The sequence below is a fragment of the Carcharodon carcharias genome, chromosome 17, assembly GCF_017639515.1.
Source record: "Carcharodon carcharias isolate sCarCar2 chromosome 17, sCarCar2.pri, whole genome shotgun sequence".
In the NCBI taxonomy this organism is placed as follows: Eukaryota; Metazoa; Chordata; class Chondrichthyes; order Lamniformes; family Lamnidae; genus Carcharodon; species Carcharodon carcharias.
In genome coordinates, this window is record NC_054483.1 from 62,794,658 (window position 1) to 62,812,833 (window position 18,176).

Here is an 18,176-nt window from a genome sequence, read left to right on the forward strand (position 1 = left end):
TGACTACTGTTCGGAGGCCTGTACATAACTCCCATTATGGTTCTTTTTCCTTTGCGGTTCCTCAACTCTACCCACACAGATTCTACATCATTTGACCCTACATCATCTCTTGCTATCGATTTAATTTCATCTGTTACTAACAAAGCAACCCCACCCCCTCTGCCAACCTGCCTATCTTTTCGATGGGATGTATATCCTTGGATATTTAGCTCCCAGTCCTGATCCCCTTGCAGCCATGTTTCCGTGATGCCCACCACATCATACCTGCCAATTTCAATCTGCGCCACAAGCTCATTTACCTTATTTCCTATCCTGTGTGCATTCAGATACAACACCTTCAGTCCTGTATTTCCCATCCCCTTTCTCAATGTCGTCCCTTTATCTGATGTACTTGAAGTTAGATTCCTAGCCCTTTCCAAACACGCTGTCCTATTTTGTGTTCTGGAGACTTTAATAGCCTCTCCGGGGCTCTCCTCTCTTTTCAGTTTTTCATAATTTTCAGGACAGAGATGAGCAGAAATTTTTTCGGAGGCTTGTGCTACTTTGGAACTCTCCGCCTCAGAAGGTGATGGAGGCGGGCTCATTGAATATTTTTAAGGCAGAGGTAGATAGATTCTTGGTTTTCCAGGGTAGAGGGGAATGTAGAAATCGAAACACAAGAAGATCAGCCATGATCTTATTGAATGCCAGAGCAGGCTCGAGGGGCCGAATAGTCCACTGCAGTTCCTATTTCTTATGTTCTTATGGAAATCCATGTATACCACATCAACATTACCCTCATCAACCCTCATTGTTGCTGCATCCAAAAACTGAAGCAAGTTAGTTGAACTCTATTTCCCATAACAATCCATGCTGGCTTCCCTTAATTAACCTGCATTTGTCCATGTGACTACTAACTTTGTCCAGAATTGTTGCTTCTGAAAGGTTCCCCACGACTGAAGTTAAACTGGCTAGTGGGTTTCTCTTTACACTTTTTTTTAACAAGGCTGTAACATCAGTAATTCTCCAGTCCTCTGGCACCACCTCTGAGTAGAAGGAAAACTGGAAGATTACGTAATTGAATTAACTGATGCTGTTCCAGCTGGTATTGAATATTTCACTAGTTCTGTCCTGTCAGATCAAGCACTACATTTTGATTAAATTCTTTTGTTATCTCTTGCAACAACATGTTGGGTCAGCTGAAAGCATCCTTGCCAACTTTAATACTGCTCATAATTATGTATGTTCACAATTAGAGCTGTTAAATGTGCTTTAATTTAAAAGGTACACTCATTATTACATCCCTGCCCCTCAGTAGCCATCCCCTTCGGTTCCATGCTACAGATGTCTCTCTTGACCTCTGCGATGCCTCCTGCTTCCATCCATTCTTGTGTTGGTGGTTCAGTTTGCTCTACCCCAAAGAGCCAAATGGTGAAAGTAAACGTAATGGAGCCTAATCTTTGCATACTTTTTGGATGCATTATAAACATGTACCCACTAACCCAACAGTCATAGTTTCAGTCTGCTCCTATATTTTTTTTGTTAAAGAGGGAGCGGAGCACCCCGCCTTCCCTCCCCTCCCCCCCCCCCCCCCCCCCCCCCCCCCCCCCAGCTCCCCAGCCCATATAATCGGAGTAGACACAAGTGAATCCCCAATTGATACATCACACCTGAATACAATTAAACACGCAATGAATATAAAATTAACACAGTTGCTTGCTCTTTTAAAAAAATGATTTATTGGATCACTTTTCTCCCCAACTATAAAATTAATCTTTGTAAAAAAAATCTCAATTTTGCTCCACTCAATTTGACCATTATGACTGACATCAAACTTTATCTCTGTAATATCCTGCTGTCTGGGTTTCAATAAAATCTCTAATGATGATATTTCTCCCATTATCCTCAATGTGTGCCCTAAATGTACTGTTACCCTATGGCATTTTTAAAAGTCTTTCTTAACTAGTTTCTACCCCTAGAAAGGTGAACTGTCTTGCTGCAAATTGCTGCCCATTGCATTTATATTAGCATACCCTAACATTACAGAAGCTAGTATCAGCTCTCAAATTTTTCATCATGAAAGTTATAGGCTGGAATGCCCTACATGGGGGAGGTGAGTCACCCATTCCTGACCTTCATCCATGCACTTCCCTGCATTTTAAGCAGCCAAAAATGGTTGGGTCAAAGACACTGCACTGAGAAACTGTACAGCAATGACCATGATCACTGAATTCCAACAGCTACTGGAGGGCTTTCCAAATTGCCTACTTATTGGGTTAGGGTACCTTGATGCTGTGAATAGTCAAATGTTGTCTTTTTGTAAAGGGTAGTTACACTGACCTCTTCTCTGGCATTCAGCTCTTGTATTCATTCCTGGATTGAGACTATGATGAGGTCTGAAACCAAGGCCAGAATGTTCGGATCGGCGTGCAGGGCCGAACTGTCAAATGCCTATTAAGCCGAATTAATAACTGATTAAAACAATCAAAGGAGCTGCCAGTCCAACATTAAGGTTGGTGCGCAGGCAAAGAACTCAGGCATTTATCATAACACTTCATCCACGGCTGGGAAGAGGTTTCATGAGGATTTATAAATCCAATAAATTTTTTAATTAAAATTCATTGGCCTGTTCCAGCTTATGTGACACTGTCGCATGAGGGGACATATCTGAATTTTTTTTTCTTTATTTAAATTTTGAGAAATGAAATTAAACTCCTTGAGGCAGCTCCATGTATTGGAGATTTTTGCACTCTTTCGCGCACATGCAGGAAAGACCGCAGATCCAGACTCGGCCTATTCCCCCCACTCGCACAGGGAGCGCTTAGCGCTTCTGGGTGTGCATCAAGCTGAGCGGGCCTTCATTGGCCCGCCCACATAAAATGGCAGCGGCAGCCGATTATGGGCGGTGATCGGCTGCGCACGCGCCCGCTCCTGCTCAGCCCCCACAACAGGGAGAAAATTCTCCCTCGTGTTTCCAGTGAAATGAGAATTGAGTTTTGGTAAACAGCTTATTGGTTAATAGGTGTCACTAATGACACCTGACTGCTTTTTGCCAAGTGAAAATAAGGCCTGTGATAAGTGGTAAGCCAACCAGCATGAGAAAGTAAGTCACCTGATCTTATCCGCAGGGGCCTAACTATTGCATATGTTTTGTTGTTAAATTCATTTGTAGGAGGGACCACTGTATAGTGCTTGTGAAGGTGTGCCAGGAGCAGCAGCAGACAAAGCTCAGAATAAGGGCATCAACCTATTCCAACAGGGCTATCTGCATGCCAAATACCAGAATTAGCAGGTGATAGACATAGGGCTAAGTAGTCCCACAAAAATTGGATCAGAGCTCATCTCAGCATCCCTATCACAAGTAGGTTGATGATTCCTTCCATCTCTTCTCTATTGTTTGGGAGGAGGCTGAAAGAAATTTGCCAGTTTAGATGTTTAGATTCATTTTGCTTTTTGTGAATACAACATAATCCCCACAATTTTCATACTAATAAACAGATGCCAATGTTACAGCTACACTAGAATAATTTAGCTAAGGGTGGATGACTAGTTTTGATGCTCAGGGCTTCAGTACTATAGCTGGGTTTTTGTCAGGGTGCATAGCCTTCTCCATGCCCAGTTCATTCAACTGTTCCTGAATGTCATGGTGTAAATCGAATTAGCTGCTGATTGACATTGGTGATGGAGTGGAGTGCAAGTGAAGGCTTGGCAGGATTGTCCACTTAGCACTTTTGGTTGAAGATCCATGTAAGTGCTTATCACTTGCACTCACATGCTGGGCCAATGGTTAAGGATGGGAACAGTCATCCAAGTCCCCTCCTCGCATTAATTCCTTGATTGCTTACTGTCATTTTTGACCTACTTGTGATAGGGATGCTGAGATGAGCTCTGATCCAATTTTTGTGAGACTACTTAGCCCTATGTCTATCACCTGCTAATTCTGGTGTTTGGCATGCAGATAGCCTTGTTGGAATAGGTTGATAACCTTATTATGAGCTATGTCTGCTGCTGCTCCTGGCACACCTTCACAAGCACTATATAGTAGTCCTTCCTACAAATGAATTTAACAACAAAACATATGCGATAGTTAGGCCCCTGAGGATAAGATCAGGTGACTTACTTTCTCATGCTGGTTGGCTTTTCACACACAGGCCTTATTTTCACTTGGCAAAAAGCAGTCAGTGATAGTTCTAGTAGTCCAATTGTGGCAATGAACACTGAAGATTCAAGATTCCATTCTTTGCCCTTGTTTCACTCAGTGCTTCCTTCAAAAAATATTCAATGTAAGAGGATTGTCATCGGACATCTGCAGTAGGGATAGTAAGTAGCAAACACTAGAAGGTGTCCTTGGACTTGTTTGACCTGAAACCATGAGATTTTATAGGGGTTGATGTTGAGGACTTTCAGGGACTGCTTCCACCCCACACCCACATCCGGTGGGTCAACGACACCTTGTGTTTTCTCAGTAAGCAAGCGAGATCACATATAAATGGCAGTGTCCATTAACTTACATTGTATTCTAAAATTGGTGCAGATCAAAAAGCAATGACAATTCTGGCTTAACAGTTTATCAACCTATTCAATGTTACAAGATGTTAAATTAACTTTACATTTGTTTTTAAATGTAGGGCATTTTAGGTGGACCAATTAGCAAAGTTCACAAACGTCATCTGTCCCCTACGTGATAATATGAAAATAACAGTACTCTGCAATGGTTGCATGACAGACCTTCTCTCAGTCAAAGCAATTGTCAACAGGGGCGTGTCATTCTACCAACATTATTTTCAATGTTCCTTGCAGCAACACTACAACTTACTACTGACAGGTTCCCCCAGGTTTGGTAATAACTTATAAATTCAACCTCAACCAGCTGAAGGCCAAAACCAAGACAACAGCCACATCTGTAATAAACTACAGTATGCTGATGATGCATAAATTAAGGCTCACTCTGAAGAAGAACTGCTGTACAATGGATTATTGATATATTCACTGAACCCTGCGAGAGCATGGGACTTGCCTGAAAGGCTGAAGTCCTCTACAAACCCTCATCAAATATATCAAAACCAATGCCTTTAATTGAAATTTGTGGTGAAGTGTTGGAAAATGTCCCTCATTACTTATAGAATGCCAAAAAGCTGACATTGATGAAGAGGAGCAACACGAAATCCAATGTGCTAACTCAGCCTATAGTAATTTACGTACCCAAGTTTTCGAGAATCATAATACCAAACCCAACATTAAACTCAATCTATTGGGCAGGGGCTCTCCCCATGTTTCTCTACGGTGTTGAAGTTTGGACAATTTATAGCTGCCATATCAAGGCCCTAGAACAACATATCAAACCTGTCTTAGAAGGATCTTGCAAGTCAAATGAGAGGACAAAAGAACAAATATCAATATCCTCCAAGATGCAGTCATGTCGAGTATAGAGACCATGATAATCTCACATCAGCTGAGATGGAAGGGATGTTAGAATTCTCGACTCAAGATTGCACAAACACATGTTCTACTCAGCTATGCCAGGCAACCCATTCATATGGTGGTGGAAGGAGACATTTCAAAGACAATCTGAAAGCCTCCATGAAGATCTGCTCTATTACCATGAACACGTGGGCAGCAGATGTCTAACTGCAACCAAAATGATGACCCTTCATCAAAGTGGTGTCAAGACCTTCCAGTCAACAAGAACAACCACTGAGACAGAACAGCAATAGAGACAGAAGGACAGGGCAGATGCTTGAGCCAACAATCTACCACCACCTCTGCCAGCTAACAATTGATCTCGCTATGGAAAAGCCTGGAAGGTTTAGATAGGGCTTATAAGCTATCTGCGAGCCTACAGCCAACACTGCCATCTCACTTAAACCCAGCAATCCACAAGGAAAAATCATCTCCGACACACAGAATTGCAATGATGATGAATTTTATACCATCCACAGAATTGTGTAATAGTGTTTGCCCATAGTTCCTTACTTGTCATGTTCTTGCCATTAGCCAAGCCACAATGAGTGGAGGCAAAGCCAAGAAGAGCTATGGAGTGGCTGGCAAATAAAGTCCCTTGTGCATCTCCAAATGGATAATTGTACCAGCATTAGCGTCTCAGAAGAAAAGTCTTATCCATTCTTTTGTCCAGGAAATGGTGCTTGATGCCTGGAGAATAGTCATTAGTAATTTTATTGGCTATTCATTTTCCAAAATAAATATTTTTTACAGTATAAACCACATGTACTTTCCACACATTTTGTTTAATATGGTAATGTAATATCAGATATTGCCTATGTTAGATGGCCAGATCAAGTAGACTTATTAATTTATTTAACCAGCAAAGATCTCCTGTTGCAGCTGGAGGGGAGCAGAGTGTAAATCTTACACTTCAACATTTCAAAGTATAATATTGATTTTTTTTTGACAGTGATGTAAGAGAAAAATTTAATTTGGTTTCCAAATGTGCAAAACAAATGAAAATAAAAGACTGGTTCTTCCACAGCTGCTTCTCCCAGAAGAAGTGGAAATTCTTGTGTGTGGGAACCCCGAGTTGGATATTTTTGCACTGCAGAAGATTACACAGTACGAGGGTTACTCCAAGATAAACCCCACGATAAGGTAAGCAATCCAATCCTTCTCTTTGCAATTATATAAACCCCATAGATCTGGGTTTGGTTTTTAGAAAGTTAGAATAAAGTTGCTCAGGTGTACTGCTGGTGCACCTTTTAACTTTCATAGTGAAAGTACAAGGTACATGTTGAAATACTACCCTGGACTATATAAGATTCACACGCCATTCAGGGCATCTATTTCCAGAGGTGTCAATTGTGGCTCAGTGATAACATTCTTGCCTCTGTGTCAGGTGATTGTGGGTCCAAGTCCCACTCCAAAGGCTGGAGAGCAAATTCCAGGCTGGCACTGCTGAGGGGAGTTGGAGATCTTTTCTTTCAGATAAGATGTTAAACTGGGAGGCTTGTTTCATCCTCTCAGGTAGAAGTAAAAGATCCTATATCGCAATTTTAAAGATGAGCGGAGAATGCTCCCTGGTGTTTGGCCACTATTTATCCCTCACCCACACAAGTTATCTAGTCATTATCTCATTACTGTTGGTGGAACCTTGCCAGTTGCAAAATTTCCTACATTACAACAGTAACCATATTTGAAAGTACTTGGCTATAAAGTTGTGTGGGACATCCTGAGGCCATGAAGTTGCTGTATAAATGCTAGTGCCTCTCTCTAACCTAGCTTGTTCTTACATCTTAGACTTTCATCTCTCTTCCCTAACTGTTCTTAGGCTGGTTCTGGTGAACTTTTATAAAATGCTGGCCCGGCCTCAACTGAAGTATTGTGTCTAATTCTGAGCACCACACTTTAGGAAGGATGTGAAGACATTGGGGAGGGTGCAGAAAAGATTCACAAAATGCTCTGGGGATGATGGACATCAGTTACAAGGATAAGCTGGGGCTGGTTTCTTTGGAGAAGAAAGAGTTGAGAGGAGGTTTGATAGAGGTGTTCAAAATCATGAGAGTTCTGCTCAGAGTGGACAGGGATAAACTGTTCCCATCGTTGGAAAGGTCAAGAACTAGAGGACACCAACTTAAGGTGATTGGCAAAAGAACCAGGGGTGACATGAACAAACACTTTTTTATGCAGTGAGTGGTTAAGATCTGAAATGCACTGCCTGAAAGTGTGGTGGAGGCAGATTCAAGTGGCTTTCAAAAGGAAATGAATAATTATTTGGGGAAAAAAATCATTGTAGGTCTACAGGGAAAGGCAGCAGAGTAGGACTAGCTCATGTAGAGAGCTGGCATGGACCTAATGGGCCAAATGGCCTCATTTGCTGTAAATCGTTCTCTGATTCCTAACTTTAGTCCCGCACTTATTAAACTGAGAGCAGAGCTTATCCGTGCTATTTAGTTTAATAAAATTATAGGATAGTTTCCCTTCTCTAAGGAAGGATATAAACACAACCAGCACCTTTCTGAAATTAATGTTATCTGGATTATTGTTTGTGTTACTACAGTGTGGATTTATTTTCAAAAGCCTTGCTGTAATCAGTGGGAATGTGCAATGTGCGTACAACTTTATTATAGAGTTTGAGTATTTGCTTTATTTTCTGCAGTTCAGAGGAGTTTAAACCACATTGTTGAGGATTTACTGACTGGTTCTAATTGTTTAGTGGAGCCATCAAATTATTGGTTGTGCTTGCGCTAATTTATAGCTAAGAATGTTATAGCAAGGGTAATCAGACACAACAGGGAGTGGGAAGTCCAGTGAGATAAAGACTGGCTCTGTGCCACAATGAGCAGCAATTTATATTTTCACAGTACATTTAATGTAGAAACCATCCCAAAGTGCTTTACATGGGGAAAATGGATGCTGAACAGCACTGGAGAAATGACTGCATCAAATGGAAGGATTTTTAAGATGGAGAGGCAGAAGGCATGGAAAGTAGGTTCTAGCTGTGACTTGTGGGGTACCACAAGAATCAGTACTTGGGCCCCAGCTGTTCACATTATGCACAATTGATTTGGATCTGTGGACCAAATGGAATATTTCCAAGTTCATGGATCATACTAAACTAGGTGGAGATGTATGTCACAGAGAAGGTAACCAACTAAATTTGAACCTTCCAGGACTGCATTTGCCTGATTCAGTCTTATCTTTCCAATCGGTCAGAGAATCTCCTGTGATGGCTTTTCTTCCCTCTCTTGCTTCCGCACACATTATTACCTTTGGAGTCCCCTGACGATCAACTGGGGCCCTCTCTGCTTTCTCATCTACATGCCATGTCTAAGCAATATCATCCAAAACACATCATGTTCCACATGTAATTTATTCTTTCATGGGATGCGGGTGTTGCTGGCAAGGCCAGTGTTTGTTGCCTGTCCCTAATTGCCCTTGAACTGAGGAGCTTCCTAGGCCACTACAGAGAGCAGTTAAGAGTCAACCACATAGCTGTGGGTCTGAAATCACATGTATACCAGACTAGGTAAGGATGGAAGACTTTCTTCCCTCGAGGGCATTTATGAAGCAAATGTGTTTTTACAAAAATCAATGATAGTTTCTACTTTCATGATTACCATTACTGAGTCTAGCTTTCAATTCCAAATTTTAAATAATTGAAATTTTAAATTCCACCAGCAGCCATGGTGGGATTTGAACCCATGTCTCCAGAACATTAACCTAGGCCTGGGCTTTTGGATTACTAGTACAGTGACATTACCACTTTGCCACCATCCTTTTAAATGTTTCTACAGTTGCGAGAGTAAGTAAGTTGGCTGACTATCAAGTTTCATAGAAGTCATGAGATGCCCTGCAAGGACTGCTGCCACGGTCAGTGCCTAGTGGCTGTCTGCTTATTTTTTTATTCATTCATGGAATGTGGGCATCGTTGGCTCAGCCAGTATCCATTACCCATCGCCAGTTGCCCTTGAGAAGATAGTGGTGAGCTGCTTTCTTGAATTGCTGCAGTCCGTGTGGTGTAGATACACACACAGTGTTGTTAGGGAGGGAGTTCCAGGATTTTGTCCCAGTGCCAGTGAAGGAACGATGATATATTTCCAAGTCAGGATGGTGAGTGCAGGGGATCTTGCAAGCAGTGATGTTCCCATGTATCTGCTGCTGTTGTCCTTCTAAATGGTAATGGTCATGAGTTTGGAAGGTGCCATCTAAGAAGGCTTGGTGAGTTGCTGCAGTGCATCTTGTAGATGGTACACACTGCTGCCACTGTGCGTCAGTGGTGGAGGGAGTGAATGTTTGTGGATGTGGTGCCAATCAAGTGGGCTGCTTTGTCCTGGATGGTGTCAAGCTTGAATGTTGTTGGAGCTGCACTCAACCAGGCAAATGGGGAGTATTCCATCACACTCCTAACTTGTGCCTTGTAAATGCTGGACAGGGTTTGAGGAGTCAGGAGGTGAGTTACCCACTGTAGGATTCCTAGCCTCTGACCTCCTCTTGTAGCCACTGTATTTATATGGCAAATCCAGTTCAGTTTCTGGTCAATAGTAGCCCCAGGATGTTGATGGTGGGTGATTCAGCGATGGTGATGCCATTGAATATCAAGGGGTAATGGTTACTTGCCACTTGTCAGCCCAAGCCTGGATATTGTCCAGGTCTTGCTGCATTTGGACATGGACTGCTTCAATATTTCAGGAGTCGTAATGGTGCTGAACATTGTGCAATCGCCAGTGAACATTCCCACACCTGATGTTATGATGGAAGGAAGATCATTGACGAAACAGCTGAAGATGGTTGGGCCTAGGACACTACCCTGAGGAACTCCTGCAGTGATGTCGTGGAACTGAGACAATTCACCTCCCAACAACCACAACCATCTACCTACCTTAATATTAGGTATGACTCCAGGCAGTGGAGAGTTTTCCCCTTGATTCCCATTGACTCTAATTTTGCTAGGGCACCTTGGTGGCATACTTGGTCAAATGCTGCCTTGATGTCAAGGGCAGAGACTCCTCCCCTCTGGTGTTCAACTCCTTTATCCATGTTTGAACCAAGGCTGGAAATGAGGTCAGGAGCTGAATGGCTTCTGCTCAGTTTCTGCACGTTTTCTTCTGCCATTTGAAGGGCAAAGCTCGCCAAATCAGTTTTGGCATTGCCCTGAGTAGTAGCAGCTTCATCCATGCCTATTCCAGCCATGCCCTTGGTGCTGGCTCTCCGTCAGTATGTCCACTAATCATTTTTGGACAGCTATGAAGGCAGTAAACGCCTGTGAAATGGCTCTGTTCATCCAATCCCCAAACATGTAGAGGCTGAACATAAAAGTTTCCACTTTGGGTCCTCAAGGCCTTATATTAATCATGTAAACATTTACAAGAGGCTACTAAGCGAAGTATCTCTGTCACATACATCCAAAGCAAATAGAGTTCTTGAATTTCTGACGAGGAATCTTTGCAATTGCAACAAAAGTGTCAGAATTATAGCTTAACAAACATTTGTTCATACAGCCCTGGAATATGCAAGTTGTGTGTGGAATTCTTATATGGCAAGAGATTGTAAATGAGATTGAAGTGACACAAAGAGGTGTTGATCGATTCTGCACAAATCAGTATGGGAAACGTAGTGCTGTCACATCCTCGATCAAAGATTTGGAATGGGAATCATTACAGCAAAGGAGGGAGCAAAATATACTGACCGTGTTCTATAAAATATGGAACAGACTGGTGGGAATTGACAGAAACAAGTTCCTAATGCCCTCTAGCAATGACAAAGCATGAGGTAGCCATCCTCATTAACTACGAAGACCATTTATTTGCGGACAGTGTATCGACAATCTTTCTTCCTGTGGACATTCCCACAATGGAAGAAGCTGACAAAGGAAATAGTTACAGCCAGAAATCTTCACGATCCATCTTTAGAACATTTACATTTCTAAGTTTTTCATGATCTGATGTGGTAGACGTGATAATGTCTGGTTCAGCTGCTGCTAACCACATAAATATTGATGGAACATGGAGGTTAGTCTTTGGTTGCTGACACAACCAAAGCAGAAAAAGCAGAAAGATACTCCACAGCAGAAGTCCCTGCAACTGCCTACAACTTCTCTGTGAACTACAGATCCAAAAGGCCATCATGCAGGAATGTGTAAATGTGGGCAGTGGACTCCTCCAGCACTGGTTATAACTTGCAGAATTCGTACAGCCACAAATGGCTGGAGATAACATTTGTGCTCAGATGCTAACCTTTTATATTGGAATCTTGCTCTGCACTCTACTGGCATCAGGTTGGCCCTGGCTCCATATTCAGTCTGCACTTATGCAATAACTGCAGTGTCAATGCAAAGCAAAACCACTTCACACTGAATCTACAATTGTAATGTGAATTCATCTTTACCCTAATAGGTTATTGTAATTCTTTCTTGGGGTGCAAGTGTTGCTGGCAAGGCCAGCATTTGATGCCCATCTCTAATTTCCCTTGAAGATGGTGGTGAGCTGCCTTCTTGAAACGTTGCAGTCCAACTGGTGCAGGTAAACCCATAGTACAGTTAGGAAGGGAGTTCCATGATTTTGATCCAGCAACAGTGAATGAACAGCAATGAATTTCCAAGTCAGGATGCTGTGTGGCTTGGAGGGGAACTTGTAGGTGGTGGTGTTCCCATGCATCTGTTGTGCTTATCCTGCTGGTGGTAGAAGCTGTGGGTTTAGAAGGTTTTAATCGAAGGAGGCTTAACAAATTTTTGTGGTGCATCTTGTAGATGGTGCAAACTGCTGCCACTGTGCATTGGTGGTGGAGGGAATGAATGCTGAGGGTGGTGGATGGGGTGCCAATCAAGCAGGTTGCTTTTTCTTGGGTGGTGTCAAGCTGCTTGTGTTGTTGGAGCCGCACTCATCTAGGCAAGTGGAGAGTATTCCATCACACTCCTGTGGAATATCTTTCTGCTTTTTCTGCTTTGGTTGTGTCAGCATCAGAGACTAACCTCCATATTCCACCAATATTTATGTGGTTAGCGTCAATGAATGGAATGAAAGCATAGTCCCTACATAAACTGTATTGTGATTTTTACTGTTTCCATCTTTTTGTGGTAGGAACTTCTGGGATGTAGTTTTAGGATTCAGTCTTGAGCTCCAGAAACGACTTCTACATTTTACTACAGGAAGCGACAGAGTTCCAGTTGGTGGACTTGCTGATCTTAGTTTTAAAATTACGAAGATTGATGTGCCCACGGATTGGTAAGATGTCTTCATTATTGCAATTTCTATTTGTTGCATTCTTTCCAACATTTAGTATATCAAAGGACACAATTGCTTAGGATGCACGGTTCCAAGTAGATTAAAGGAATGTGGAACCAAACGTTGAGATGCAGCTTCCCTCAACTAGTCCACTAAAAGATGACATTATAAAAGCTGATCTTTGATTGTAACGTCAAGCAATGACTAATCAGTATAATGCAGGAAACAGGCAACATATTAAATGCAGTGTGGCATATACACAAAGATTCCCCTTTCATTTTCCAGCTGAAGTGGATAATGTCTAAAGTTCTCCGAAATGAGCCAGCTTAAATGATGAATGGAATCAGATTGGTCAAATGCAGTTGAACAAAATACAGCAGTTCTTTGCAAAAATATCTTTTAAAGTAGTCACTTTTGTTACAATTATGATAGAAATCCTGTCTTCTTACAAAACACTAAAATTATGGAGTATCTGTTGAATAAAATTTTTAAAAAGCACAATGCCTTTAACATTGCACTGGGATTCAGCCTACTTCAGCCCTCACTCTTGACTTCTGATGTCATCTGAGCTTGTTGATCAAATTAAAACTTTGTACCTCACTCCTAAGTAGCCATTGCTCTATGATTCTCTTTTACTTTTAAGCCAAAAGTAGCTGTTTTCCATATTGATATGTTAAGACGATAGGAGAGTTTCCCAGGCCAGTGGAGCAGTTTCAGAGAAGGTGAGGGGGTCTGGGAAAATTAGACAAAATGCTATTGGATAAGCATGCTGGTGTGTTCTTGTTTCCTTCCTCTCTTCCCAGAGGCAGTTTATGTGTGCTGCTGGCAACCTAATTGAGCTTTTAATGATTCAGTTACCAACCATTTTAGCATCGCACAGGAACCCCGCAATGTCTGCATTCACAGGAGGTGAGTGCACAGTGGGAGGTCAGTATCATATATCATACTGATATAATACCTTGGACTTATAAACTGTACAAGACACAAGGCACTAATTTCTCATAAGGGATTGAGTAAACATGCCGTTGGTTCATTTATTGAGACTAAGCACATGAGAACAGTTTTACATAGATATAAAGCTTGAAGACACATCAGAGCTGTGTGTATGCTAAGCAAAAGTGAAACTATGACTGGATCACATGACACATTTCCCTTCTGCTGATGTCATCCCTTAAAGACATATTACATCATTCCCCCTTTTTTATATACTTCTCCCCCTTTCAAGGAAGTAGAACTATTTACAATACATGTTCATGTTTAGTTACCCTTATGTAAGTGCATAGAACTGATTAATCTATGAGTCTGTAAAGCGTAGAGGTATTCTGCTGCTATACCCAGATCTTGTAATGGTAACCTTGTCTGGGGATTTCTTTAATTGCTCACAGTGATCTGTGGGATTGGTATTCTTGGATGTTGTTCCTGATTGCATTTTGGATCTTGTCCTAGATGCAATAGGACTGTACAGTGATCAAGGAGTTGGAATGGATCTGATTTGTCCTCAGTTATGCCTCTCCATTGCACCTTTTGTGTGTAAAGACTTCATAGGACCTTGGTTCTGAACAAACCCTTGCTACATCGGCTGGTTGCCATGTACCTTCTGTGGGATCCTGAATGTGAACTTGTTGTCCCAACTGTAAACTTGGCAATTCTGTATCTGCATTTTTATTGTACAAGTTGATTGTCTTCTCTTGTAGTTTTAAAAGTTGCTGTCTAGTTTCTGAGAGAATAGAATGAGTAAGAGTAGATAAATTGGTACACACTGGTCTGCCAAACCTGAGTTCTGCCGGTGATGGAATTGTTGCACCTAAAGGTTGTTGCTCTTAGGTATGACATTACAATGTGTAAATCTTGGTCTGTCTACATTTCAGAATTAGGGATTCACTGTACGAATCATTAATTTGGCTAGGCCTTTAGATCTAGGGTAATGAGGAGAAGAAGCAGTATGATCGATATTCCTGAATATTCGCTATTCCTCGCATATATCCTGAAATGGCTTACCAATAAATTGCATGATTTTATCCATAATGATCTTGCTAGGTGCACCAAATAAACTGAAAGTAGGACTTGAGTATGCATGACAGTTGCGTTTGACATATTGCGCGATCGTCAAATAATGGGATATTTAGTAAAGTAGTCAGTGATGACAATGAAGTCGGTTCCATGGATATGAAAAGAGGTCTGATATGATTTTGGGCCAAGGATGGGTAGGAACTTCATGTGGAATCAGTGGTGCTTTTTGCTGGCTTGGCATATGCTCTTGACATGCCTTGTACTTCTTGATGATGACTTCAATGTCATTATTCATACCCAGCCAATAGACGTCTTTCCCATGAGTCTTCTTGCCCGATCGATGCCCATGTGTGCATGATGAAGTTGCCTGAGGAATATCAGGTCTCAAAGATTCCGGTATGATGACCTGACTGCCTTTATAAATGACTCCCCAGGAGATGCCTAACTCATTCTGATAAGGCCACAATGGTCTCGCGTGTTTGTGGACATGCTGAACTGAATTAGGCCATCCTTCAATGATGCTTTTCCACAGTTGTAGAATCTTTCATCATTTCTTCATGTAGCTGCTGGCATTTGCATTGTGCAAAATGTACCAGATCAATTTGGAGAACATCTTCAAGTTCAATGTCAATGAAGTCAGCTTCTAGATCTGAGGATATATCTTCTGTTTTCGCTGGATGAGGCAATCTGCTAAGTGTATTTGATGTGACCATCAAGTTACCTGGCTTGTATCTAATCTCTGTCGTGACCTTGAATCTTTATCAAGAGGCATTGCAAACTTGGTGGTGCACTGGTCAATGCATTTGCCAAATCATCTCCAGTGGATTTCAAAGCTAATCATTCCCATTTGGTCTTACCGACAGAGATTTTGAAGCAAATGCAATCGGTTTGCCTTTTTGTAGTATGCATGCACCCAGAACTTTCTCTGAGGCATTTATCTTGTCTCCCTAGGATTATTAAATTGCAATGTCGATGCTTCTGATAATGACTGTTTCAGAGCTTCGAGGAGGTATTGGTAGTCTTTGTGCCACATGAAAGGCACATCCTTTCTCAACAATTCCCTTAATGATAAAGTTTTCGAGCAAAATTGGGAATGTATGGAGACGAGAAATAAAAGAGACCTAAACATCTTCGAAGATCGCCCTTATCATGAGGAGTTGGCATGGCTTTAATATCCTCTACTTTACTTGGATTTTGACATATGCCAGTACTGGAGTAAATAGAGCTGAAGAAATTGATCTGTCACATTTCAAATTGTTGAACACCAATCCTTCATTATGTGCCACTTGCATCAATGAATGCAGATTGTGGTCATGTTCTTCCCACAATAGCTCTATCATCAGTGATGCAGATGCATTCTAGCACAGTGCACATAATGAGTCCATGTCAGCTTGAAAGAGATCCTGGCTAACAGCCTGAAAGGACATCATCGAAAATAGTATGGTCCGAATGGGGTACAAAATGTAGTAAGCTCTTAAGGCTTCTCCACAAAATATACTGGCCAGTATCCATGCTTGGCATCAAGCTTTGAGAAGAATTTTTCACCTGAAAATCTCAGATTTAACCCTTCAATGTGGGTATTTTGTAAGGGCAACATTTCAAAGCTGCATTTAAACATTGTGGATTAAAGCATACTCTCAATAATCCTTCCTTCTTTGACACATGATTGAGCTGCACAAATCTGTGTGCTCTTGTACTCTTCTAATGATTTTGTTTTTCTCCATTTTGTCTCGTTCAACTTTCAGTTAGCCTTGTATGTGTGGGCGCTGCACTTGTGTGGTGGATCAATTGATGGATTTGCATTCTCCTGAAAATGTAATGTTACAGATCCTTTGGAACTGCCAATATTGTCAAAGCATTCTGGATATTTTGATGTTAGATCATGAACTTAGGAACATAGGACATAGGAGCAAGAGTAGGCCACTCAACCCATTGAGCCTGCTTTGTCATTCAATACGATCACGTCTGATCATCCACTTCAATGCCTTTTTCCCACATTACCAATGACATACAAGGATTTGGGGATATTTAGAAATTTGTCAATCTCTGCTTTAAACATACTCAATGACTGAGCTTCCACAGCCCTCTGGGGTAGAGAATTCCGAAGTTTCACAACCCTCTGAGTAAAAAAAAAAATTTCCTCAACCCAGTCCTAAGTGGCTTCCTTATTTTGAAATTGTGTTCCCTGGTTCTAGACTCCACAACCACAGGAAACATCCTACCTACATCTACTTATTGCTTGAAAGGTACCTGTTATGTATGGTCTGTTTGGATCAAAGCATGGCTCTTTCTAATTGCATCAGCCTTTGCCCTAGTGCACTGCACTGCCATTGGCCCTCTCTACTACATGCCTTGCAGAATTGATGAAAAGCTGGGCATTTCCTTGGTGCATGCAGAAGATTACACCTTCCACATGTCTTGCTAGGTTTGGGTTATCTAGTTAGTGTCAACAATTGAGGTTCTACTGTAAGCTTGGTCAACGTGCAAGGATAGCTTCATAATTACATCCATCCTTGAGATGTTCTTTAATGCTATATATGTTGGGATAGCCTAGCAGATCTTTCTGGAATGCTTCCATGGGAGTGGATGCAATGACCAAATCAGCAATTCTGTCTGCTACCTCTGCATTGGAAAAATCATAGTATGTACCCTTTTCTCTGTAAGTGCTGACGAAGTGGTCTATAGATTCTGTACGCTGTTGTTGAAACGACATGAACTCCAGTCGAAGAATGCAGAAGTTTAACCTGATTCTGAACTGATCTTCCAATGTGGTCCATATATTTTGGGGATCCTTTAGCTCTTCTTCTGTTAGTCCTGACATGTTCAGTCTTTGTTCCCAATTGCTAGGCGAATTTTCACGGCTGGCTCGTCTGGCTGAGAAACACCTGAATCAAGAAACCACAGCTTTTTATGCTGGTTAAACATTTTGAATTTGGATAATAAGTCAGTTGCATCCCATTCAAACTGCGGTATTTTGTGGAAAGTCTAACAATATCCTTTTGACCTTCCTCCTTCTGTAGTACCTGGGATGAGTGTTGCTGTGGCTGCTTTCCCATGCTTTTCCAAAGCTCCACCCACAAAGACAAGCTTGTGGTGGGAATGCACCACGGAACAATAATGTCTTTGCTTTATAACCAGTTTATTGTTCAGCAACTCCCGAAGCCGCCCATTATCTTCGCAACCTTTTTTGGCCCAATTTTTATGATGGTTTGTTTGTTTGACTCTCCCATGCTCACTATCAATCCCGATACCTGGTCACTTGCCTTTCCCAACTGAGCTGGTCCTCTCAATGCACTGTCCGACTCATGGAACTGACAGACTATGTGTTGCAATCCCACCACGAGAGATCCAATTACTTACAAGCTCTTTATTTGAGCACTAAATCTGCGGTGTCTCCAAAGCTTCTCTTTGCAGTCTGCTGCATTTTCAACACTCTCCGATGCTGCAACTTTGTTGAGGTCTGATCAAAATGTCTAGAGTCTGTCTCATGCCATGTAGCAAGATCTAAGGCTGTTC

General features: G+C 41.7%; 1 protein-coding gene across 1 annotated transcript in view; it reads left to right on the forward strand.

Moving 5' to 3' along the window:
• Positions 1-18,176, forward strand: part of hectd2 (HECT domain containing 2) — a 166,255-nt gene that overhangs the window by 143,003 nt on the left and 5,076 nt on the right. Inside the window, exons 19-20 of the mRNA XM_041209368.1 lie at positions 6,467-6,582; positions 12,507-12,650. Coding sequence (XP_041065302.1) covers positions 6,467-6,582; positions 12,507-12,650 — 260 coding nt within the window. The remainder of the gene's footprint in view (positions 1-6,466; positions 6,583-12,506; positions 12,651-18,176) is intronic.